At 45.1% G+C, this 25066-nt stretch overlaps 3 protein-coding genes across 22 annotated transcripts; 1 reads left to right on the forward strand and 2 right to left on the reverse strand.

Annotated features, from left to right (window-relative positions):
• Nucleotides 1–35: 35 nt before the first annotated feature.
• Nucleotides 36–4031, reverse strand: LOC118363499 (GTP-binding nuclear protein Ran). 2 transcript variants are annotated; one of them, XM_052488361.1, is made up of 7 exons: nt 3935–4031; nt 2484–2548; nt 2282–2366; nt 1777–1902; nt 1276–1463; nt 603–773; nt 36–387 (listed from the first exon to the last, which is right to left on the reverse strand). In XM_052488361.1, exons 1-7 carry the CDS (start codon nt 4014–4016, stop codon nt 343–345), a joined length of 762 nt encoding a protein of 253 aa, XP_052344321.1. In that variant the 5' UTR covers nt 4017–4031; the 3' UTR covers nt 36–342. The 2 variants fall into 2 exon arrangements, with proteins under 2 accessions (XP_052344321.1, XP_052344322.1); XM_052488362.1 differs by lacking the exon at nt 3935–4031 and adding an exon at nt 3844–3906.
• A 331-nt stretch (nt 4032–4362) lies between these two features.
• Nucleotides 4363–13017, reverse strand: LOC118363500 (NADH-ubiquinone oxidoreductase subunit 8-like). The gene is made up of 7 exons (XM_052488363.1): nt 12877–13017; nt 12062–12116; nt 11912–11980; nt 11598–11687; nt 9888–10060; nt 4982–5110; nt 4363–4827 (listed from the first exon to the last, which is right to left on the reverse strand). The coding sequence occupies exons 2-7, from the start codon at nt 12099–12101 to the stop codon at nt 4696–4698; spliced, it is 633 nt and encodes a 210-aa protein (XP_052344323.1). The 5' UTR covers nt 12102–12116; nt 12877–13017; the 3' UTR covers nt 4363–4695.
• Nucleotides 13018–13334: 317 nt separating this feature from the next.
• On the forward strand, nt 13335–23502 carry LOC118363501 (mucin-22-like). 19 transcript variants are annotated; one of them, XM_052488366.1, is made up of 11 exons: nt 13335–13501; nt 13874–14028; nt 16377–16476; nt 16548–16655; nt 16793–16899; nt 17068–17182; nt 17471–17536; nt 19042–19231; nt 19671–19828; nt 19949–21737; nt 21786–23502. In XM_052488366.1, exons 2-11 carry the CDS (start codon nt 13883–13885, stop codon nt 23381–23383), a joined length of 4377 nt encoding a protein of 1458 aa, XP_052344326.1. In that variant the 5' UTR covers nt 13335–13501; nt 13874–13882; the 3' UTR covers nt 23384–23502. The 19 variants fall into 19 exon arrangements, with proteins under 19 accessions (XP_052344326.1, XP_052344328.1, XP_052344329.1 ...); XM_052488368.1 differs by having other exon boundaries at nt 21810–23502; XM_052488369.1 differs by having other exon boundaries at nt 19949–21665; nt 21738–23502.
• Nucleotides 23503–25066: the final 1564 nt, after the last annotated feature.

The following is a 25066-nucleotide window of genomic DNA, read 5'->3' on the forward strand; positions in this document are numbered from 1 at the left end:
ACATGTCAGAACAACGAATCAAAGACAACTGCATGTTGTATTGAGAATGTTTTTATTCAAAGTTAATTCCCCCAAGTGCTTCCGGTCAGCCGGCCTTAGCCCAGCGTGTGCTTGATGATGGTGAGTTGCACATTACCATGCCAACACTAGGGTGGGTGTCTTACAATGAAACTAGAGAACCACACGACTTTACCAAGTTTGTATTTTTATCTGTTTTAAAACAGAAACGGAAAAAAGTTCCAAAATAAAAATAAATCTGCAACGGGATTTTACATTTAAAGGGGCCAAACTCCAACAACTTCCTGACACACACGGGGGGGTCATACATACATACATAACAGGTTAAAGGTCATCATCTTCATCTGGGAGCGCTGTTTCTGATGCAACCTGGAGAGGGGGAGACAGAAGTGAATAACGGTTAGTGTTACGACAATACACCATTTGCAAATCAACAACATTGATGCATGTTATTATCTAGCCATTCTGATCCAATTTCCTACAGTAAGACACTGATAAGATCAGATCCAATTTAAACCGATAACATTTGACTGTCTCGACGCAGTCCATCTACCTATGCTGAGCCACCGTGCGGTTCTACTCACTTTGAGGTCATGCTCGTACTGCGCTGCGAGGGAGGGGTCCATGAGGATCTCTGGTGGAGCGAGAGCGGGCATGGCCACGAACTCCAGGTTGGGGTCTCCAATCAGCTTCCGTGCTAGCCACAGGAAGGGCTTCTCAAAGTTGTAATTACTCTTGGCAGAGATGTCGTAGTACTAAGAGAGGGAGAAGAGGGTTACAACATAACTGTGGAGAACAAGGTATAAAATGTTTATTTACCCATTATTTCATCAGGGCTAGTCTCAGTTTGCACAGAAACCCAGATACACTGCTATACTTACTGACTTTATTGTCCCCATGGGGAAGTTTTGTTGCAGTGTCATGCACATGTTTAAAGTGGTGTTTAAATACAAAACTAAATTGACAATACAACGTTCATATGTAACATAATAATAATAATAAACATTCATAAATATATTTTAAAAATGGTTTTATTGGTAAGACTGGCTTGCTGCCCTAACTGAGTAGATAGGAACATTAGCCCAAACTATTTAGGAAGGATATCACACCTGGCACAAATTATTGCCTAGTTCTGTTTTTCTTGCTGAGGGGTGCCCTATACCTGTGCCCAGAGGGGAGTATTTCAAAGTCCGGGTACAGGGGGTGGCTTGGTACAACACCGCCAGTCAACAATATTAAAAAGTGTGTAATTAGTACCTGGAGGTTCTTCTTGCGATGGAATACGATGCTCTTGGCTTTGACTTTCCTGTCTTTGATGTCTACCTTGTTGCCGCAGAGGACTATGGGAATGTTCTCACAGACTCGCACCAGATCACGATGCCAGTTGGGTACATTCTTGTAGGTGACTCGGGACGTGACGTCAAACATGATGATTGCGCACTGGGCTGGAGAGCAGAAAGGAGGAGAGGAAAAAAGTACAGAAGGGGATTCAGAGAGTGAAGAGGCAAAGAAAGCAAGAGAAGGATGTAGAGAGGGAGTGTCACAACATGAATCTAGTCAACATAGCATCCTTACTGGAGGGGGCAGAGTTTACCCAGAATAGCGTTGTCATTCTTTTTATCACCCCCCCCCCCAAAAAAAAAGATCTGTCGGCAAGTATGTCAGTAGAGCAGGGAGTTATTTTTAGTAACTAGGGCCCAGAGTTTTTCCTCTTGACAAAACTTCCAGGTCAACCAAACAAGCACTTTTATACAATACCTTGGATGTAGTAGCCATCTCGGAGCCCTCCAAACTTCTCCTGCCCGGCTGTGTCCCACACATTATATTTGATGGCCCCTCTGTTGGTGTGGAATACCAGCGGGTGCACCTCCACTCCCAGCGTGGCTGGAAAAGGGGAAAGAAGAACAGAAACCCATCAGGACAGGCAAAAGAAGTGACAGATGAGAGGGAGACAAGGAGAGGTAGCGAGAAATAAGGAAGAGAAAAGAGGAAGTGGGCAGAAGAGAACGAGACCGTTTAGAAACAGGTGTTTACAAGGCTGGTGCTGGAACGGTGGCTGTTGGTTTAATTCCGAGTCGATCCCTTGCTGCACACTTATCTGGTGCCTCCATGTATCCTCTCTTTCTTATGACTAAAACTCCAACAAAACTCTACCACTACAGGCTGAGTGCAAAGACCTAAAACACGTGGATATGTTGGTGGGTTCGCGCTATAAATGGGTGTGTTGGTGTAAGTAATTACATGCTGATGGGGAATGACTTACCAACATATTTCTTCTCAAACTCTCCCGTCAAATGTCTTTTGACGAAAGTGGTCTTTCCCGTTCCTCCATCGCCAACCAACACAAGCTGAGAGGGTAAGAGCGGTAGAAGTTGAAACACATGGGGGCTAGTTATCCATGACCTGCTTCATGTTCTAAAACAAAATAAACAGTACATGTGTGAGATAGAAGGAAAAACCCTCACCTTGAACTGGACCTGCGGTTCTCCCTCTGCCATTGTGGAATGTGTCGTGGGTTTTTTATGTTCTCCTAAAACACAGACCGGATGGTATGGTTAGCGAGCTAGTATAGTTTGCTGGCTACCCTGGCTAGCTGGATCAACTAACTAGTAGTGGCTAATGAGATTGTAGTTTTGCAAAGGGGGTTCCCAAACATTTTCAGCACTGTCCATTTCTGTTGACACCCCTGATTGGAGAGAATTTTGCTGGTTTAAATCTTGTTTTCTGCAATTCTACACATTTGCTCGTGTTTAATGTGACATTGAGTGACAAATTATAATATACATGGGCTAAAAAAAACGAAATAAAGAAACCTTAGCTGACATGGGCTAGTTGATCTGGACATTTCTGACAAGTTATAAATAGCTCTCTAAAGTGTGCAATGACGAAAATGACAAGATTAACTGACAATGCACTAACCAATTTCGAAACTGCACTATTACAACTTTCAAAAGCATTTTTAAAGCCTGACAGAGTTCCTTTATACAAATGTTTTCTTATTTAGGTCCCCCGCCCCACAGCGGTTTGTGAACCACTGAACTACAACAACCAAACAACCTTTCGACATAGCAGCACGCGTCCAAGCTAACCAACAAGAAACCTTGGTAACTGCGCGTTTTATTAAACTAGCAACTTATTCCTAAACCTTTGCATATTTCCGGACATCTGACAGATCAGGACACTACAACGTGTAAACAATCCGATCGATAACCTAAATTCAGGCCTGTAGTTATGACTTCAAAATATAATATTAATCAGTTCATGTGATGTCACGTTAGTTAGCTAGCCAGCACAGCATGTAGTCTAAACGCCGAGGACGGGTAGCTAGCACAGCATGCAGTCTAAACGCCGAGGATGGCTAGCTAGCACAGCATGCAGTCTAAACGCCGAGGATGGCTAGCTAGCACAGCATGCAGTCTAAACGCCGAGGACGGCTAGCTAGCGCGCACGTTAGCTAGTTAGCGTTTGAGTGCGCCATTCAGCAGGCTGCCGCACTTTTCTAGTTTCGCCTGGAACAATGTCTGTGCAACACAATCTGTTCTCTGGCTAGTTCACAGTCTAAGTAATGGTTATGTTATGTAACAAATTAACCCTGCACAAAACTGCTACAATCTGATATTTGTGTGGACAATAACAATTACGAAACATCCTCAATCAAATATATAAACGAAACAATAAATTAAAGTTGCCATCTAACGTTAGCTAGCTAGCATTTCGCTACTCGCAAAGCTAACGTGGTCTTAGAAATCAATAAAACTGTCGAACAACTTCGCTTATTGCCAAAATAATTACTAAACTGAAGGTATAAATACACCAAAAACGCACTTTGGTGTCTCTGATTGTCCCAATTTTGATTCACAATGATTAGAAATTGAATTTAGACTAGCGTCACATCAGGAAAAATGTTCAGACTCACCCGGCGTTGAAACGAAGCGGAAAAGAGTAAATGGCTGCGTCCGCGGGAGATTCAGCGACGACCTGAGTCCGTTTCCGCTCATATCACGTGATCAACGCCAGCGATAAACTGTTTTTGTTGAAACAATTGAGATATTAAAAACGTTGCGACTCTCGGTGATATACACGTAGGTAGTAAAGCTTTATGGTGGTTTAAAAACAAATTATGAACGTTTTGTAAAATGTAACATGCATGTTTTTTTTGTTGTTGCCATGGTTGCTTTTTTCCCCAGTAATTTCTTCCGCAATTTGGCCATATGATTTCTAGACAATGGAAGAGTGCAAGCTATAATATTTGTATTCAAGCTATGCCAAACCAGCTCTTTCTAATCTTCATTCAATCACAAATCTACTTCATACCCAAATCAGTATGAAAAAGTACAAACAGGAGACCTTCAGAACACAATTTATTTTCTTCTTACAAATAAGCTACAATTAAATCGACAGTTATTATAATGCTTATTCAAAATCTCATATGACAACATTTGCATGAGGTATACACTTAAATCAAATAGTGATTAATGCAAATGTGTGCGCTTTTGCTTTTACACTTGTGCGTGTTTATTTGACTTTGCCAATATGCCTACTGGCTCTATGTTAAAAGTATGATCTATTGCGTAGTTGGTGTATTATTAATTGACATAGGATTGTCTTAGTGTTTACAGTATGCATAGTATATGTAGTTAGCCAGTATGATGGTGGTTGGTGTGCCAGTATGATGGTCTATCTATAGAGGTAGTCTGCCTGTATGTTGGCAGCAATCTCCGACTCCCACTGATCTCCATTGTTCAGCAGCTTCTCTTTGTTGTACAGCAACTCCTCGTGGGTCTCCGTAGCAAACTCAAAGTTTGGACCCTGAAGGACATGAAAAAGTGAAATAAGTCCAGAAACCCTTAACTCTAGAATGCACCAGAAGTTGGAGAATATGCAACTGAAAGTTCTGTTCTCTTATGACCAAAGCCACTAGAATTTGACAAGCGGTGAGTGTGTGAGATTTCCAGCTGTTCACCTCCACAATAGCATCAACAGGGCAGGCCTCCTGGCAGAAGCCACAGTAGATGCACTTGGTCATGTCAATGTCGTAGCGAGTGGTTCTTCTGCTGCCGTCTGCACGAGTCTCAGCCTCAATGGTAATGGCCTGGGGCAGACACGGGGGCAGCAGAGAGAGGACAGAATGAGCAGGCAGAGAGGGAAATAAACTATGTCAGTGTCCGAATACCAATACCGTCGTACTAAATAATATGAAAACAGAAAGTGTAATAATATGTGAAATATCCAAAACAGTACTCAAGATTGCGTCATCTAATGCGCGATTACGTTGACTCCCGCCATCCGTTCATTGTAAAACAGCGCGTCAATTTATCTGATTATCAGCTGTTGTCAAACATCGATCGAACGTGAAAATGAGTATTCAGTTTAAGTATGTAGTAAGCTGCTATGGGTAATTCGGACACAACCAGTGTGTACCCCAGGCAGTTAACCCACTGTTCCCAGGCCGTCATTGAAAATAAGAATATGTTCTTAACTGACTTGCCTGGTTAAATAAAGGTAAAATTTAAAAAAAATATATATATATATATATTTTTTTTTTTTAATTAAAAAAATTAAATGTGCTGTGCAGGGGGTATTTGATTACTGGTGGAGGTAACTGGACTTTGTAGGGGTTACCTGGTTGGTGTACCATTGCATTGCCCTGGATCGTGTTATGGACTGCAGGTACACTACATGACCAAAAGTATGTGGACACCTGCTCTTCAAACATCTCATTACAAAATCATGGGCATTAATATGGAGTTGGTCCCCCCTTTGCTGCTTTAACATCCCCCACTCTTCTGGGAAGGCTTTCCACTAGCTGTTGGAACATTGCTGCGGGGACTTGCTTCTATTCAGCCACATGTGCATTGGTGAAGTCGGGCATTGATTTTGGGTGATTACGCCTGGCTCACAGTAGGCGTTCCAATTCCTCCCAAAGGTGTTCGATGGGATTGAGGTCAGGGCTCTGTGCAGGCCAGTCAAGTTCTTCCACACCAATCTCGACAAACCATTTCTGTATGGACCTCACTTTTTCCACTGGGGTATTGTCATGCTGAAACAGGGAGGAGCCTTCCCAAAACTGTTGCCACAAAACTGGAAGTACAGGATCATCTTTAATGTCATTGCATGCTGTAGTGTTAAGATTTCCCTTCACTGGAACTAAGGGGCCTAGCCCGAACCATGAAAAACAGCCCCAGACCATTATTCCTCCTCCACCAAACTTTACAGTTGGCACTATGCATTGATGCAGGTGACGTTCTCCTGGCATCCGCCAAACCCAGATTTGTCTGTCGGACTGCCAGATGGTGAAGCGTGATTCATCACTCCTGAGAACGCGTTTCCACTGATCCAGAATCCAATGGCGGCAAGCTTTACACCACTCTAGCCAATGCTTGGCATTGCACATGGTGATCTTAGGCTTGTGTGCAGCTGCTCGGTCATGGAAACCCATTTCATCGAGCTGCGGATAAACAATTATTGTGTGTTTTTATCAACGATAAACCAAGTTCATACATGTAGATAGATAACTAAAGAAAGATATGGCCGGAAGAACCAAAACGTGCACCCTGAACTGAGTTTGGGAAATGGTGGAACGGAGATGGCGGACACTGAGGTTTTGTTTGAAACGGCTAGTGAGTCGAGTGAAGCTAATAGTACAGAAAGTGAGAATGAGTGGGTTACGGTGACAAATAAAAAAAGGGACACAAAAGAAGTAAAGCTGTTGGAAAATAGGAAACCATTTTTTGGGGTCGGAGTCAGGGTTTTGGATCAATGATACTTGGGAAATCCATTTAACGTCTCCAGGAAAACCTGGAATGTGTTGGAAGAAAGTGTGAAGTCAGTGAGAGTCACAAGAAGTGGTCTTATTTAGATTTTTTTGTGTGTCTGCGGAGCAGAACAAGCGTGTTTTAAGACTCATAATGATATCGGAGTGGAATGTTTCCTGTATGGATTTTCGTAGCAGGGAGCCTATCAAGGGGGATATTTCTGGGGTGGCTCAAGAAAAAAAAGGCAGAGGATATAACTGAAGACATCGAAGGAGTGGTTGGTGCTCGTCGATTGAGGTGAGGTGGACGGAGAAAAGAAGTTCATTTCATCCATGCTACTGTTTTTTGATGAATAGTTTCTCCCTTCACATCTAAAGTTAGGATTCGTGGTATACCCTGTAAGAGCTTCTGTGCACAAGCCCCTTCAGTGTCATACACGTAAAATATTTGGTCATGTGTCAAGAAGGGAAAAAATATTGTATGCCAGATGAAGGGAAATGCTGCAACTGTGGAGGTGAATGTGCGCCTGAATTCTTGGAATGCCATGTTAGGGTGAAGGAGAATGAGGTGGCACAGGTAAGGCGTGTCCAGCACGTCTCCTATCTGGCGGCGGTGAGAAAATTGGAAGGAACAAGTGGCAGGGAAGAAGCAATGGTAGTGGAGCCACCAAGACCAGTGAAGGTTTCTCATCAACCGAGGGGTAGTGAAATGCCACATGTTAAAAAAGGTGGACTTTGTGTTATTTATTGCAAGGATCATAAACTGTACAGCACAAGCGGAGAAATCGAAGAAAATTGGAATCATTGTGAATGCCGCTGAATGTTTTTTGGGTCTTCGCCATTTCATAGCCGAGGCCGTGCAAGAAATCCCGTCGGTGAATGTAACCCCATCACAGTCCCCTGAGGCTGTGTAGGGATGTATTTTGAAGTGGACTGTGAATGAAGAAGTATGATGGTTTTTGTATGTCGTCGTTTTCCCCTTTCCCGGAATGTTTTTTGTTAGTTTCTTATTCAATACCCTGTCCAGCTGGTGGAGGTAATGCACCATTAACATTGGATGCCAACCGCTGTTAAACCCCATCGAATAAGAAGAACAATTCTTGTGCTGATGTTGCTTCCAGAGTCAGTTGGAACTCGGTAGTGAGTGTTGCAACCGCTTCAGCACACGGCGATCCTGTTCTGTGAGCTTGTGTGGTCTACCACTTCGCGGCTAAGTCGTTGTTGCTCCTTGACGTTTCCACATCTTACAATAACAGGACTTACAGTTGACCGGGGCAGCTCTAGCAGGGCAGAAATTTGACGAACTGACTTGTTGGAAAGGTGGCATCCTATGACGGTGCCACATTGAAAGTCACTGAGCTCATCAGTAAGGCCACTCTATTGCCAACGTTTGTCTATGGAGAATGCATGTGTTCTCGATTTTCTACACCTGTCAGAAACGGGTGTGGCTGAAATAGCCGAATACACTAATTTGAAGGGTTGTCCGCATACTTTTGTATATACAGTGCCTTCGGAAAGTATTCAGACCCCTTGACTTTTTCCACTTTTTGTTACATTACAGCCTGGTTCTAAAATGGATGAACAAAAATAGAAAATCCTCAATCTACACATAATACCCCATAATGACATAGTAAAAACAGGTGTTTAGACATAAATACCTCATTTACATATGACACACGAAATTAAGCTCAGGTGCATCCTATTCCCATTGATCATCCTTGAGATGTTTCTACAACTTGATTGCTGTCCACCTGTGGTAAATTCAATTGATTTCATAAGGTCCCACAGTTGACAGTGCATGTCAGAGCAAAACCCAAGCCATGAGGTCAAAGGAATTGTCCGTAGAACTCAGAGACAGGATTGCGTCGAGGAAGGTTACTAAAAAATGTCTGCAGCATTGAAGAGTCCCAAGAACACAGTGGCCTCCATCATTCTTAAATGGAAGAAGTTTGGAACCACCAAGACTATTCCTAGAGCTGGCCACCCGGCCAAACTGAGCAATTGGGGTTGAAGAGCCTTGGTCAGGGAGGTAACCAAGAACCCGATGGTCACTCTGACAGAACTCTAGAGTTCCTCTGTGGACATGGGAGAACCTTCCAGAAGGACAACCATCTCTGCAACACTCCACCAATCAGGCCTTTATGGTAGAGTTGCCAGACGGAAGCCACTCCTCAGTAAAAGGCAGATGACAGCCAGCTTGGAGTTTGCCAAAAGGAACCTAAAGACTTTCAGACCATGAGAAACACGATTCTCTGGTCTGATGAAACCAAGATTGAAGTATTTGGCCTGAATGTCAAGCATCACATCTGGAGGAAACCTGGCACCATCCCTACAGTGAAGCATGGTAGTGGCAGCATCATGCTGTGGGGATGTCAGGTGAGGTTCGAGGCACAGATGAACGGAGCAAAGTACAGAAAGATCGATGAAAACGTGCTTCAGAGCACTCAGGAGTTCAGATTGGGGCGAAGTTTCACTTTCCAACAGGACAACGACCCTAAGCACACAGCCAAGACAACACAGGAGTAGCTTCGGGACAAGTCTCTGAATTTCCTTGAGTGGCCCAGCCAGAGCCCGGACTTGAACCCGATCGAACATCTCTGGAGGGAACTGAAAATAGCTGTGCAGCGACGCTCCCCATCCAACCAGACAGAGCTTGAGAGGATCTGCAGAGGAGAATGGGAGAAACTCCCCAAATACAGGTGTGCCAAGCTTGTACCAAGCATACCCAAGAAGACTTGAGGCTGTAATCGCTGCCAAAGGTGCTTCAACAAAGTACTGAGTAAAGGGTCTTAATACTTATGTAAATGTGATATTTAAGTACATTTTTATAAATGAGCAAAAATGTATAAAAATCTGTTTTTGCTTTGTCATTATGGGGTATTGTGTGTCAATTGATGGATGGAAAAAAAACTATGTAATCAATTTTAGAATAAGGCTGTAACCTATTGCAATGTGGAAAAAGTCAAGGGGTCTGAATACTTTACGAAGGCAAGCAGGTATTAATGATGCATATGCCTACATACAGTAGTTTGTAGTACTAGTGAGTATAGTGGCCAGGGCATTGAGGGCAGTGTAGTGCTTTACCAGTGTGTTTATGTGGGTGTATATGGGTCACCTGGGCAGGGCAGACAGCCTCACACAGCTTGCAGGCGATACAGCGCTCCTCTCCGTTGGGGTACCGGCGCAGAGCGTGTTCACCACGGAAACGAGGAGACAGGGGACCCTTCTCAAACGGGTAGTTGATGGTAGCGGGCTCGCGGAATAGGTAACTCATAGTCATCCCCAATCCTGGAGGAGTGTTTGGGAAAGACAGGTAAAGAAATGTTACTTAGGGTGTGTGTGTGTGCATCACTGGAGTACCGCAAGGCCCACGAGCTCTGGGGTCCCATTCGTCTGTCATCGATGTCCATTTGATTTGACTTAATACATCATTTTGACAGTAACCCTCCCCTACTCAGGTAGTTCTTTGTGGTTTTTAGTTTAGAAAACAAAAATCTCTGCAGAAGCGACAGTTACAGGGATGGTAAAAACATCTGTATTTATGTAGCGACGTCAGGAAAACTGTGAAGGGAGTTTTGTGCTTCAAAATTAGCAAGTTTGTAACATCTTCAATTGAGCCTCTCGTTCTTAATTGCCAGCCTCAACGCGTTAAGGAAAGAGATTAACTGTCGCCTACAGGAAGCTCTGGGGACAGGTCATTTGGATACTGGACAGACGATAAATTGCCAGATGCAAACAGATTATCGTCTTTAACAGACAACAGTTCTTGAGGGCTTGAACAAAAGATAGCAGTTTACATGGTGAACCAGCGTTTGAGTTGTGTGGTTGCAATATCAACTGTCTCTTATCTCTGGTCTATCTTGGCATGCATCATTCAAGACTGCATTTAAATTGTGTGCAGCACAATGGACATGTAACGCACAATGTCTCAGGAAAGACTGTCTGGGTTGGTAATACTCACTATAGAAAACAGTCAGGCTCCCAACCTGGACCTACAACCCTTGGCGAAAACATTTGCACACAAAAAAAGGAAGCCTTCAGGACACCAGGGGAGTCTCCTAAATTGGATTTAATTTAATTCACCTTGAATTTTGCAGTCCATTCGTGTAGGCTACTAGCCAAACAAAATCTGCCGAGTTCAACAATAAATAGTGGCTGAATGTATCCTCAAGACAACTTACTTTTTCCTCATTGTTAGGCTATTTGATGTGAATTTTTATAAAAAGCTAAATACGGTATATAGCTATAGATAGTACACTGCATAATGAAACAAACCCAAATAAGCTATAGTGTTTTGAGAGTGGACTGACTATTATTTGGTATTAATAGACTGGTTATACGCACAACTTTTTATCCAAGCTGGGTGAGAGAGTGAGGATGGCTCATCTCATGCAGGCTCAGGTAACCTATACAGGACAGTTGTATATTCCCCCCCCCAAAAATTAATTGGTAGCTGATTAGTATGCTGTTGCATCAAACATTTATTTTACAATCTGCAATGTTTGAATGTCCAACTTTAATTGCATTATTGCTGCCAGCCAGCAGTCTAAAAATAGCAGCATTGCGACACTGTGTATAGCTTTGTGAAATGTTAGGCTTAACATGAGAGAATGCCGACCAAATAGGACTACCAATACACATGAATCCATTAGCTAAAGCTAAGCTAAACCCTGGCACCCCAGAAAACCTATCAATGTTTGCAGCCGCATAGACATGTCGCAATTTCAGCACCATGGACAGTGGTCGGTAGAGTCTGTACTTTGATTTGTATTTTTATTTTAGGGGGACTCCAGAGAAACTGTGTTATGCAAGTGGTGTGTGTCACCTCTGAAGAGCTCGGTCCACAGGAGAGTCTGAGCAGCTCGGTCTGTGATGGACCTCATATCAAGAGGAAGTTCCTTGGCATTCACATACTCTACACACACACACACACACACACACACACACACACACACACACACACACACACACACACACACACACACACACACACACACACACACACACACACAGAGAGAGAGGAGAACAAGATGAGAGAGAGAGGAGAACAAGAGAACAAGAGATGAGAGAGGCAGCTATGAAGCCAAATCAACTTCGTTGTCATGGGTACTACTGAATATCAACATTTGTGTTACTTACTGTACATCCCTCTCTGCACACTGAGGTTGAAGTGTCGAACCAAACCGGGGCCGATAACTCCAAGGGTGCCTACCAAAGAAACAGAGTAGACAGTGACACATGTAGCCCCCCCCAATGAATACAATTTGATTTACAGGTGTCTAGTCTTACCTGGCCTGGGGCAGTAAAGCAAACGCACTGCAGTAGACATCGAAGCAAGAAGAAACTGGAGAGAGATATGGACCATTTGTTGAATAGTTGGTCAATGAGGCAAATAGGCAGAATTGTGGATTCCTGACCCCACATGTCCAACAGCAGAAACAACCTTTCTCTCTGCCCCTACGTGACCTCCAGTGAGCACATCCTAAACACAAACCTCTTCGTGAGTGTCTGTAAGGTGGTGAACAGATTGTCAGGCAGCTGCTTTACCTTGCACTTTCCTAATCTCCCATACCCAATCTGGCCTTTCGGCGACGTCACAGGTCACACAAAGGCGCCATGCATAAGCACTTTCACAGCCAATCACACTGACCTTACAAATAAATGCTGCAGGCTACCGTACAATTGTAGCCCCCCAAAATGTACAATGTATAGGCTACAACTGTAGGAAGACGTTGTCACTAGCAAAGAAAGTTGAAAGACAAAGCGTGCAGTTTCTCGTAAATCCCGAATAGTTTATAACTTTAATTTGGCTGTTTTGATGAATAAACCTTGAGGAAAAACGGTTCTATTTAAAACTCGGAATAATAACTCACTATGGACAGTAGGCTATCTGATCTGTCTGGACCATATGATGGTGAAGCTGTTCAGGCAACTATAATTACATGCTGCGCACTTAAATACCGATGTCCAGACCGGACCGTTTACTTCGCAAGTATTCTAAGCACTGTAATTGAAAATGCAGGAATACCGATTCAAAAACAAAATAAACATTGTCAAATTACATATTTGTTTAAAAAAACAGCATCAAACATTGTGAAACATACCTGCTCCCACAACCTGTGATAACAGACGCAAGGGACAACCGTCTATGCACTTGCACTGTTGCTCCGAGAGGAGGGGAACTCAGACGAGGCTTGTGAAACAGCAGTGTACTGTAGACCTGGGTAGACATAGTCGCCATTTTGAATGTGGCAAAGTTCTATGCACTTACTATCCAGTGCATATCAAAATATGGTATTATTCATCACACCACCCTCATATTTTACAATGCTATTATACACAGTCATTTAGACACAGACATGCACACCAGTGGAGACTGGTGGGAGCAGCTATAGGAGGAAGGGCTCATTGTAATGGCTTGAAAGGAATTCATGTGTGGTTTCTATATGTCTGATCTGTTTGATACCATTCCATAATTCCATTCCAGCCTTTACCATGAGCCCTTCCTCCTATAGCTCCTCCCACCAGCCACCACTGACACACACACACATATATATATATATATATACATACACACACACACAATAATGACTTCCCAATATTAGTTCGTGAGAGTGCAAGAGTGAATAGCAGAAGTTTCTCTCTTTCTTTCCAATCTCGTTCTAACCAAACACTTCCCTCTAGCAAGCATTCCACCCAGTGATCAAAGAGGAGAGAGATAACTCAAAGGTATTTGATTTTACACCATTGCTACTTTATAACTACCGGGTGTGGTAACAGTCACAGTTAGTGTCGAGGCAGGAAGCAGATTTGGCTTCACCTCTACTTCAAATTGAACAACTTAATCTGTTGATGCTGTGGATAGATTCTGTAGCACCACACTGTATGTATGAAGCCTAGATTGTGTTAAAGTACTTTATTTATGTAACAATAGGCTTTAGGTTTGATCTAACTGTTTTAATATTCAGGATAAGTATTCTTATAAGTATACTTGCTTTAGCTCTAACACACATAAAGTACAGACACACACAACGGACACACTCTGGTCCATCAATACAGAAGTGATGAGTATTTTTGAAACTGGGACCTCTCTTCTCTCAGTAGAGTAAGATGCTGAGTGTGTCCACTCCGACTCAGATGCCCCCCAGCGGAGAGGACATTTCTGGTTCTGACAGGGGGTCAGAGGTCAGTGTTCCAACTCCAGCCACAGAGACAGACCGCTTCGGCTTCATCCTGGTGAATGGATCCACTGCCGGGTCAGTACGAAGCAGTCTCTGGCTTAGCAGCACTGAAAACCAGTTTCTGTTCTCTCTCTCACTCTTCACTGTAAAGGTTTACATTTTCTCTCTCTCTCTCTCTCTTTTTTAAAGCTCTTGTAGTCTTTCTCATTTTATTTTTAAATCACCACTGTATGTCTAATAAATCACTGTGTGTTTATTTAGCAAAAATAACTCAAAAATATTCGTAATAATTTATTTCCCTTGACTTAAAAAATGTAACATTAACCTAACAAAGACAGTCGTGTAGGAATGAGGTTTGTACAGTAAATGTAAATACATTTAAATAATGAGCTTTTTTATTATAATGGACTGATGGTACCTGCATCTGATGGTCATGGTGCTTTCAGGACAACTGGGAACTCGGAAAGAAACTAGGTCAAATCATGACGTCAGTGATCTTCAGGTCAGAAAGTCAGTGCTCAAGAAAGATGCCCGAGTTTCCGACTTCCCAGTTGTCTTGAACACACTGAAGTTGGAAGTCGGAGATTTCCAAGTTCCCAGATGTTTTAAGCACGGCATTAGTCGCAGCTCAGGGAAGGATGGAGAGAGCAGCAAATAGTCCACCTCTCACAGTCCCTGCTCTCTCCTTCCTTTCCTCCGGTGAGACTGACCAGAGAGAGGGCCCACCGTCTTCCACCTGATGGCGAAACTCGAGTGGCACTGCCTCATGCACAAATTCATGTTGTTCCTATGACCAGAGAAAGTGAAATATTCCTCGATATTAAAAAAGACACGACGAGCTGCAGATAATAATAAAAACGCAGGGCTATCAAGACACTTGGATACTCATTCATTTCCGCTGCAGCTCAAGTGGAAGTAGGGAGAAGCACGTTTTCTGTTTTGTAATAGTGTTGAATAAAACAGTGTTGAGAGGGCTGAATAAAAACTTAGGCATGAACTCACTCATCAAAAAGCATCTCTTTGCTGTATTCTTTGACAGTCTCTCTCTGGTCATGGTTTTAAAAGTAGTGAAATCTCACGTAGGCTAGTATCAAACTTTACTGTGGCCGGGGGTCGTGGAAGCTGTAGTAACTGTGATTGGAGCTATCCGATTGGCCAGCGCAGTAGGCACACTCTATTTAGCCACAGATCTCCCGGTCCTCAGGCAAATTAAATAGTTTAAAATGGGAACACTTTACCTTTGCCAGGGCTTCTGAATCAAGTGTACCTACCATCAACAGTGCAACCCGGAAAAAAAGAATAATAAAAGGAGTGCAAGACTTTATTGTTGGCTTTTCTACAGAAATGTTTGGTGATCGACTAGGAATGCCTTGAAGATTGACCAGTTGAACGCGATCGACCGGTTGGTGACCACAGATGTAGGCTTTAGGAAACAAATGTGAAGATATTTACATACACAGCCATGCTTGGCGGATAGGATGGTCTAGAGCCCACCCCCTTACCCAGATGAACAGTCATTGGTCTATTATAATCAGATCACATTGTGACATCACGATATGGCCAAAAGTTCCATCCCACCTGAACAGGCTGAAATTATAGTTGTTGTTTTTTTAAAGCTCTTACACAAATAAGAGGGGGTGCTTTGCTGCAAGAGGGACTGGTGAACTTCACAAAATAGAAGGCATCATGAGGAAGAAAAATTATGTGGATTGATTAAAGCAACATCTCAAGACATTGCAAATGGGTCTTTAAAATGGATAATGACCCCAAGCATACTTCCAAAGTTGTGGCAAAATGGCTTAAGGACAACAAAGTCAAGGTATTGGAGTGGCCATCACAAAGCCCTGACCTCAATCCTATAGAAAATTTGTGAGCAGAACTGAAAAAGCATATGCGAGCAAGGAGGCCTACAAGACTCATCCTATAACTTGCAACTTCATGCAAAGAAACAGTTGTAGCACGAAAGATCACAGTTCAGCGTCACAGTACTTTTTTAAATATATAGATACAAATGTAAGTCATTCTTTATTTAGTTCATAGAATAAACCCAGCTAATAACCCAACACAAATATAACATACATCCTCTTAACAGTCATCTCCTACACTCTCTCACTCTGTGTCCTTGAACATCCTGACCCGTTGCTATGGAGATAGTCATACCCCCACCATGCGGTTTTCCTGTTTCCTGTGTATCTTTACAGTGTTCTCTTTCTCTGTGACGAGACATGAAGGTGCAGTTGACTCAACTCAGTACATTTTGGTAAATTAGCTGCCTTAGAGAGGACTTTGGTCCTCAGAAACAGGAAAGAGTAAAAGTGAGGAGTTAGTTCCCTGCCCTAGAAAGATATGGACATGAAAATGTTATTATGACAGCTATGTCTTAAAGTGATCACCTTATTTTGCTTATGATATGTTGGTGTCAGGAGTGAAGGCCCTGCTCCTGAGCTCGTTAGACAGAGAGAGACTAAGTGGATCAACATCATCAGCCAATGGGATCGTGTCTTACTAAAGAAGTCCAGCAAGGTGTGTACTTGGCGTTTTTGATATAACCTGGGACACCAGACCCAGGCATTTACTCTCCACCGGTCTCTCAGGTCAAAGAGCAGTGTCAGAAAGGCATCCCAGCATCCCTCAGGGCTAAATGTTGGCCACTGCTGTGTGGCGCCACAGACAGAATGCACCGCAACAAGGACCTCTACCAGGTAAGACAGAGTAAACAACTCAACTATATAGATAAGTTCTAACAAACAATTCTTACTGGGCCTTTATGGTATTCTTACCGTAAATATACAAATATTGCAGAGCAAAGTTCTCAGGTAAATCTCTCTCCCTCTGTCAGACTCTGGACTCCAGGCCTGCCCTACAGAGCTGTGTGGACGTTATCGAGAGAGACTTAGACCGCCAGTTCCCCTTCCATGAGATGTTCCTCTCCAGAGATGGCCATGGGTTAAACAGCCTCATGATACTCCGTTCAATTTATGGAACGATGATGACCTACAACACATCTTTCTCCATCTCTCGTTCTTTTGTGTAGTGTTGTATAAATATTGTCTGGTGTTATCCCGTCAGTGTTCTGGTTGATCTGAGTGTTGTGTTGTGTGTGTGTGTGGGTAGGCAGCGTGGTCTGTTCCGCGTGCTGAAGGCCTTTACTCAGCTGAAGCCTGACGAGGGATACTGTCAGGCCCAGGGACCTGTAGCAGCTGTACTGCTGATGAACATGCCTACTGAGGTACTGTTACAATCAGGGGCTCAACTTTGGTATTAGAAGTGGGGGGTGGGGGGACTCCAAACAGCCTACCTGACCGCTCGAAGGCGTCCCATGGTTCCTAAAGCACACGTTGCATCGTTTCGTATCACTTTTCAATGATAGTCCCCAGTGAAATTGCGCCCCTGGTTACGATCACCATCCATCCACCTGAACAACATGAAAGGACTGGATAGGTGGCAAGCTTGAGATTTCTCTCTGTCACAGCCTGTAATAACCTTCTGTCTCTACCTTTGCTTTCCCCTCCTATAGGAGGCATTCTGGTGCCTGGTACAGATTAGTGAACAGTACCTCCCTGACTACTACAGCCCCCTTCTGGTAAGATAATGTTACTTACTGCTCATGGTCAATTAGTGATCCAAAGAGTACTCACAGAGTGAAAACTGCATATGTACAGTGCCAGGCAAACGTTTGGACACACCTACTCATTCCAGGGATTTAATTTATTTTTACTATTTTCTACATTGTAGAACAATTAGCGAAGACATCAAAACTATGAAATAACCAAAAAAGTGTTCAGCAAATCAAAATACATTTGATATTTGAGATTCTTCAAAGTAGCCACCATTCGCCTTGATGACAGCTTTGCACACTCTTGACATTCTCTCAACCAGCTTCATGAGGTAGTCACCTGGAATGCATTTCAATGAACAGTTGTGCCCTGTTAAAAGTTAATCTGTGAAATGTCTTTCCTTGTTAATGCGTTTGAGCCAGTTGTGTTGTGACAAGGTAGTGGTGGTATACAGAATATAGCCCTATTTGGTAAAATACCAAGTCCATATTATGGCAGAAACAGCTCAATTAAGGAAAGAGAAACAACAGTCCATCATTACTTTAAGACATGAAGGTCAGTCAATCCTGAAAATTTCAAGAACTTTGAAAGTTTCTTCAAGTACAGTCGCAAAAACCTTCAAGTGCTCTGATGAAGCTGCCTCTCATGAGGACCGCCACAGGAATGGAAGACCCAGAGTTACCTCTGCTGCAGAGGATACGTTCATTAGAGTTACCAGCCTCAGAAATTGTAGCCCAAATAAATTCTTCACAGAGTTCAAGTAATAGACACATCTAAACATCAATTGTTCAGAGGAGACTGTGTGAATCAGACCTTCATGGTTGAATTGCTGCAAAGAAACACCTACTAAAGGACACCAATAAGAAGAAGAGACTGGCTTGGGCCAAGAAATATGAGCAATGGACATTAGACCGGTGGAAATCGGTCCTTTGGCCTGATGAGTCCAAATTTGAGATTTTTTGTTCCAACCCAAGTGTCTTTGTGAGACGCAGAGTAGGTGAATGGATGATCCCGCGTGTGTAGTTCCCACCGTGAAGCATGAAGGAGGAGGTGTGATGGTGTGGGGGTGCTTTGCTGGTGACACTGTCTCTGATTTATTTAGAATTCAAGGCACACGTAACCAGCATGGTTTGCACCTGGTAGGACTATCATTTGTTTTTCAACAGGACAATGACCCAACTCACCTCCAGGCTGTGTAAGGGCTATTTGACCATAAAGGAGAGTGATGGAGTGCTGTATCAGATGACCTGGCCTCCACAGTCACCCAACCTGAACCCAATAGAGATGGTTTGGGATGAGTTGGACCGCAGAGTGAAGGAAAAGCCGCCAACAAGTGCTCAGCATATGTGGGAACTCCTTCAAGACGGTTGGAAAAGCATTCCAGGTGAAGCTACTTGAGAGAATGCCGAGAGTAGGCAAAGCTGTCATCAAGGCAAAGGGTGGCTACTTTGAAGAATCTAAAATCTTAAATATATTAGAGAGACACTTGCCTCTCTAATGTTGTCTCTAATGTCTCTAATGTTGTCTGTAGGAGGGGGTTCTCTTTGATGCGGCCATGCTGACCTGGGTGCTGAAGAAGACATGTCCCGCAACCCACAAGCATCTGCAGAGACACGGCGTGGAGCCTCTGATGTTCGCCACCGATTGGCTGATGTGCCTGTTCACACGCCACCTGCCATTCAACACCCTCCTCCGAGTCTGGGACCTGTTCTTCTGCTACGGTCTGTTAATGAAGGACGGAATTAATTAATCTATCCATCTATCTATTCATTCATATATGTTATCCAGTATATCTATACTAATATTATGACCATTCACCTGCTCTTCTGTCCCTATCTTGTCTGTCTGAATGACAGAGTACATACAGAGACTCTCTTCCCCTGTCTGTCTCTGTCTGTCTCTGTCTGTCTGTCTGTCTGTCTGTCTGTCTGTCTGTCTGTCTGTCTGTCTGTATGTAGAGACTCTCTTCCCCTGTCTGTCTCTGTCTGTCTCTGTCTGTCTGTCTGTCTGTCTGTCTGTCTGTCTGTCTGTCTGTCTGTCTGTCTGTCTATAGTGAACCCTAAAGAAAGTATCTTTCTAACAAAGGGTTTGGATAATCTCACCTCTCACTCCCCACATATCCTGTGTGTCGTTCTCACCCTCTCCATCCCCCTCCATCAGGAGTGCGTGTGTTGTTCCAGGTGGCGGTTGTGTTGGTGCGCAGGGCTCTGGGTCGGGTGGAGCAGAGGGAGGAGTGTGAGGGCCAGATGGAGACTCTGGAGAGGCTGAGGGGTGTGAGGGAGCAGGTGCAGCAGGAGGACGATACCTTCATCGGAGAGGTCAGACACCTGGCCTCATGTACACCGGTTATTCTTGAACTATCCTACCATGCATGTACAATACACACCTGTGTTACCCCACTTTTACCAACTCTCCATCTCCCTTTCACCCCCACACAGGTGTGTTCTGTCCCTCTTTCGGGTAAGGATCTGGAGAGGCAGACGGAGAAAGAGCTGGAGAAGTGGAGGAAGGAGCGGCCTGCCTCCACTTTTGATCCCCGGGGTCGTTGCCACGGATATCGGATGGCGTGGGCGAGGGCCCGAGAGAGGGAGGAGGAGAGGAACAGGAAGGAGAGGGCGAAAGGAAACCTGTCCATCCCACCGATTCGCTCGCCCTCCCTCCTCTCTCTGTCTCCCTCGCTCCTCCGCAAGAGGTGGAAGAGAGGGAGCAAAACAGACACAGGGGAGTGGGAGGGGGGAGGCAGAGAGGTGAGGAAGGTTTCAGAAGAGGCGTGGGAGGAGAGAAGCGAGGGAGGGGATCTGAGGAGAGGAAGTGAGAAGGATGGTCCAGTGAGGGCTCAGGGTGTTCCACCTCCTGCTACAGAGGACAGGGAACCAGTGGAACTGAGAGAACCGTTAGAACACAAAGAACCATCAGAACAGGACAGAACCCAAAAGACCCAGATGACCCCAGATTCAGCCGGAGTAGCGTCCCAGCAGCGTGAGCTCACCTCTGACCCTCGCGTCACCTCACAGGGCCAGGAGGAGGAGCAGGGTGGTTTCAGCGAGACACAGGCCTCTGAGCAGCACAGCGACAGCCAGTCACAGGAAACTAACCACAGTAAAGGCTCCATGGAAACACAGGAAGTACTGAGCAAACAGTCAACAGAGAGTGCACGTGTCGTCACAGAGCACATAGTGACAGAGACAAAGGGTGAGGCAGAGGAACGCAAGGAGACAGAGACACATGCAGAAGCCAAGACAGAGGAGGAAACAGTGACAGAGATCCAGATTCACACAGAAGCCAAGACAGAGGAGGAAGCAGTGACCGAGATCCAGATTCACACAGAAGCCAAGACAGAGGAGGAAGCAGTGACCGAGATCCAGATTCACACAGAAGCCAAGACAGAGGAGGAAGCAGTGACCGAGATCCAGATTCACACAGAAGCCAAGACAGAGGAGGAAATGGAGGCCGAGGTACAGAAAGGACAACGCACAGATAAAAGTGTAGGAACAGAGACAGATATGGGGTCAAAAACAGAGACTCAAACATATGTTAATGCAGACACTGAGACAGACACTGAGGCCGACACGCAACAAGAGGCAGATACAAACTTAGAGGCAGAAATAGACATTGGGTCACTGAGAGAGAGAGACAAAGAGACGAACACAGAGACTGATACCAACAAGGAGATAGAGGCACGTACAGAGACACAGTCACACAAAGGGGCAGCAATGGAGACACACACGGACAAAAAATCTGAGGCAGAGAGACAAACAGAGGTAGAAACTGAGGTAGAGGCACATACAGAAACAGAGACACAGGGAGAAAATGAGTCAGCGATGCACATAGAGGCAGACATAAGAGTAGAGGCAGACTTGGGCTGTCCATCACTGATGGAGGCTGATACACACATAGAGACAGAGAAAGAGTCAGAGATAGAGGTAGGGACAGAGACGCGCACAGAGGAAACTACTGACACAGGGACAGAGGAAATTACTGACACAGGGATAGATGAAACCACTGACACAGGGATAGAGAAAGCCACTGACACAGGTACAGAGGAAGCCACTGACACAGGGACAGAGGAAACCACTGACACAGGTACAGAGGAAACCACTGACACAGGGATAGAGAAAGCCACTGACACAGGTACAGAGGAAACCACTGACACAGGTACAGAGGAAGCCACTGACACAGGGACAGAGGAAACCACTGACACAGGGATAGAGAAAGCCACTGACACAGGTACAGAGGAAGCCACTGACACAGGGACAGAGGAAACCACTGACACAGGGACAGAGGAAGCCACTGACACAGGGACAGAGGAAACCACTGACACAGGGATAGAGGAAACCACTGACACAGGGATAGAGGAAACCACTGACACAGGGATAGAGGAAGCCACTGACACAGGGATAGAGGAAGCAACTGACACAGGGACAGAGGAAACCACTGACACAGGGATAGAGGAAACTACTGACACAGGGACCGAGGAAACTACTGACACAGGGACAGAGGAAATCACTGACACAGGGATAGAGGAAACCACTGACACAGGAACAGAGGAAACCACTGACACAGGGACAGAGGAAACCACTGACACAGGGATAGAGGAAACCACTGACACAAACACAGGGACAGAGGAAGCCACTGACACAAACACAGGGATAGAGGATATCACTGACACAAGCACAGGGATAGAGGCGGTCATAGCGTCCCCAAATGAAATTTGGACACACACAGAGACAGCATCAAAGATAGAGGTACAATACACAGAGCCCTCTAGGATAACACCAGCCAATCAGAGCCAGGTTTCTCCAGAGTTGACCTCAGGCCAAGACCAAACAGGCCAAGACCAGAAGATTCCTGAAGAACCCCAGGGTCCAGTCACCATCCATCCAGAGGAGAATCAGGAGACCCAGAACGTCAGAGAGAGTGAAGGAAAGAAAGAAGAGGAAGCATTAACATTTCCCTCTCAGGAAGCCTCAACTGACATCCTTCCACCATCACATCAGGGGGAATCACTGAAAGCTGACCTCCCTCTCATACCTGGCAACCCAAAGTCCCAAAGTAAGAGTGAAAAGAGCGAGTCTCCACCTCCTGCAGACTCAAAGGCTGGATCTGACAACCCAGTATCCACACACGCGGACGTCTCCTCCCAAAGGACTCAGGCCCGTGATGGACCCTTGGCAACCACTTCCGGAGACTTCCGGCACTGCAAGTCCTGCAGCTCACGGAAGCTCACTCGGAGGCTCTCTGAGGATCTCTTCACCGACCCCAACCAATCACAAGCCACTTTCACACACTCTAACCAATCAAATGCAGGCCTCATTCAGTTCGACCAACCACAACCTAACACCACAGCTCCAATTCAGGTACCAAAACACTCAGAATCACCACAACATGTCACAGGGAGCATCCCAGGCACTGTCCCACCTCAGACTGTGTCCAAACCAGGCAGAAGACCAACCGACACCCCCAGGCGATTTGGTCTCTTCCGCAGGCTCAAAGGGGAGCAGCCCAAACAGGGCAGGGAGAAAGGGGAACCTAAAGTCCCTGTCCCCAAAATCCTGATCCAGGACTTTAGTGACGGGACAGGTGAGGGGCGCACGGTCAGGGGGGAGGAAGAGGAGGAGCTGAGCTCCAGAGAGAGGAGGAGGAGACGGAGGGAACAGGAGAGGAGGGAGAAAGAGGAGGAGAAGTTACGGAAGAAGAGGGAGAAGGAGATGGAAAAAGAGGAGAAAGAGAGAAAGAGGGAGAGGAGGAAGCCTCAGACGAGAGGGAAGAGTTTTCAGGTGCAACACAGCAATGTCCCCCTCCCCGGAAACAGCGGCTCACAGATATTTGGTTCCAAAAGAAACTCTACTCCGTCTATGGAGACATACTTTTAACAAGATAGGAAAGAAATCGACGTCTAAAAATATTTTACAAACCACAAAAATGACCCATAAAACATTTCCTTCAATTGTAGACTTTTCTGGAATGTAAATAAAGCAATTAGTTTTTCTAACTCAGGAAAATAGTGTTTGTTTTATTCTAGGGCTTGTGTACATTGATCATTGACATGCCAACATAAACAGGAAGTGCTTGTTGTTCAATTCCTCATAACTCCGGAGTCCCCGGGGTGATGTCATCATCATGGTCCAATAAAAAGGCTGAATCTCTTTAAGTATTTGTCCTCAAAGGGATTCCATAAGTGGTGTGAAATGGATTTACACACAGTCTCACAAACACACAGTGCTCCTGTTCCAACACCCCAATGCCACAGCGATGCTGCTGGGGTATCATCCTCGCTGTCGCTGGCCAGCACTTCCTGGCTCTTGATCCTTTGATTGGTCAGTTGAGAATCAGTGGGACAGACTGACCCGAAAAACAGGGGGCGGAACAGAGCAGGGATAGAGAGGGAGAGATTTGATTCGATTTGAGTGGGAGAGCGAGAGAGGGGTTGGTCTTACATTTTGAACCCAGCAGTTGTGCCACTCAGCCCTTCGACAACAAAGCTCACCTCTTTACTGGGAGGTCTTTCAGTGTCCTCTGTCTCTTCCTCCTCTTCCTTGCACTATGATAAGCTACATGTGGCTGGGTTGTGATTGGGCGAGGGGGTCCGACCGAGCTGCGGGTGTACCGGAGGGACCCGCTAATTCACTGGTCTCCATGGCGATGAGGTAGGAGTCGATGTTGTCACTCGTCGAGTCGTCAGGAGCTGGCGGCAAGCGAGCACTGGGGAGAGAGGAGGGGATTCTGGGTAAAGAGCAGGGTCCTGTACAAAGAGGTATGACTGCTCTGAATGTTTCACAGTTAATGTTCATTTACCTCCACATTGACTCTGTACCGGTACACCCTGTATATAGCCTCCACATTGACTACTGGTACACCCTGTATATAGCCTCCACATTGACTCTGTACTGGTACCCCCCGTATATAGCCTCCACATTGACTCTGTACTGGTACCCCCCGTATATAGCCTCCACATTGACTCTGTACCGGTACCCCCCGTATATAGCCTCCACATTGACTCTGTACTGGTACCCCCTGTATATAGCCTCCACATTGACTCTACTGGTACCCCTGTATATAGCCTCCACATTGACTCTACTGGTACCCCCTGTATATAGCCTCCACATTGACTCTACTGGTACCCCGTATATAGCCTCCACATTGACTCTACTGGTACCCCGTATATAGCCTCCACATTGACTCTGTACTGGTACCCCCGTATATAGCCTCCCATTGACATTGAGCCTCCACATTGACTCTGTACTGGTACCCCTGTATATAGCCTCCACATTGACTCTGTACTGGTACCCCCCGTATATAGCCTCCACATTGACTCTGTACTGGTACCCCACCGTATATAGCCTCCACATTGACTCTGTACTGGTACCCCCTGTATATAGTGACTCTGTACTGGTACCCCACCGTATATAGCCTCCACATTGACTCTGTACTGGTACATTGACTCCCCCCTGTATATAGCCTCCACATTGACTCTGTACTGGTACCCCACCGTATATAGCCTCCACATTGACTCTGTACTGGTACCCCCCGTATATAGCCTCCACATTGACTCTGTA

Source organism: Oncorhynchus keta, chromosome 30, assembly GCF_023373465.1.
Source record: "Oncorhynchus keta strain PuntledgeMale-10-30-2019 chromosome 30, Oket_V2, whole genome shotgun sequence".
Taxonomy (NCBI): Eukaryota; Metazoa; Chordata; class Actinopteri; order Salmoniformes; family Salmonidae; genus Oncorhynchus; species Oncorhynchus keta.

Coding starts and splice junctions, on each gene's coding strand:
- LOC118363499 (XM_052488361.1), bottom strand. CDS start 4,016: ATGAGCGGAAACGGACTCAGGTCGTCGCTGAATCTCCCGCGGACGCAG. Junction 2,367..2,483: donor AACCGCAGGTCCAGTTCAAG/GTGAGGGTTTTT, acceptor TTACCCTCTCAG/CTTGTGTTGGTTGGCGATGG. Junction 388..602: donor AGTACGAGCATGACCTCAAA/GTGAGTAGAACC, acceptor CCCCCTCTCCAG/GTTGCATCAGAAACAGCGCT.
- LOC118363500 (XM_052488363.1), bottom strand. CDS start 12,101: ATGTCTACTGCAGTGCGTTTGCTTTACTGCCCCAGGCCAG. Junction 10,061..11,597: donor GTGGACCGAGCTCTTCAGAG/GTGACACACACC, acceptor ACACTCCTCCAG/GATTGGGGATGACTATGAGT. Junction 4,828..4,981: donor CTGTTGATGCTATTGTGGAG/GTGAACAGCTGG, acceptor CATGTCCTTCAG/GGTCCAAACTTTGAGTTTGC.
- LOC118363501 (XM_052488364.1), top strand. CDS start 13,883: ATGCTGAGTGTGTCCACTCCGACTCAGATGCCCCCCAGCGGAGAGGAC. Junction 14,029..16,376: donor GTGAATGGATCCACTGCCGG/GTCAGTACGAAG, acceptor TGTTGGTGTCAG/GAGTGAAGGCCCTGCTCCTG. Junction 19,232..19,670: donor GGACCTGTTCTTCTGCTACG/GTCTGTTAATGA, acceptor CCCCTCCATCAG/GAGTGCGTGTGTTGTTCCAG.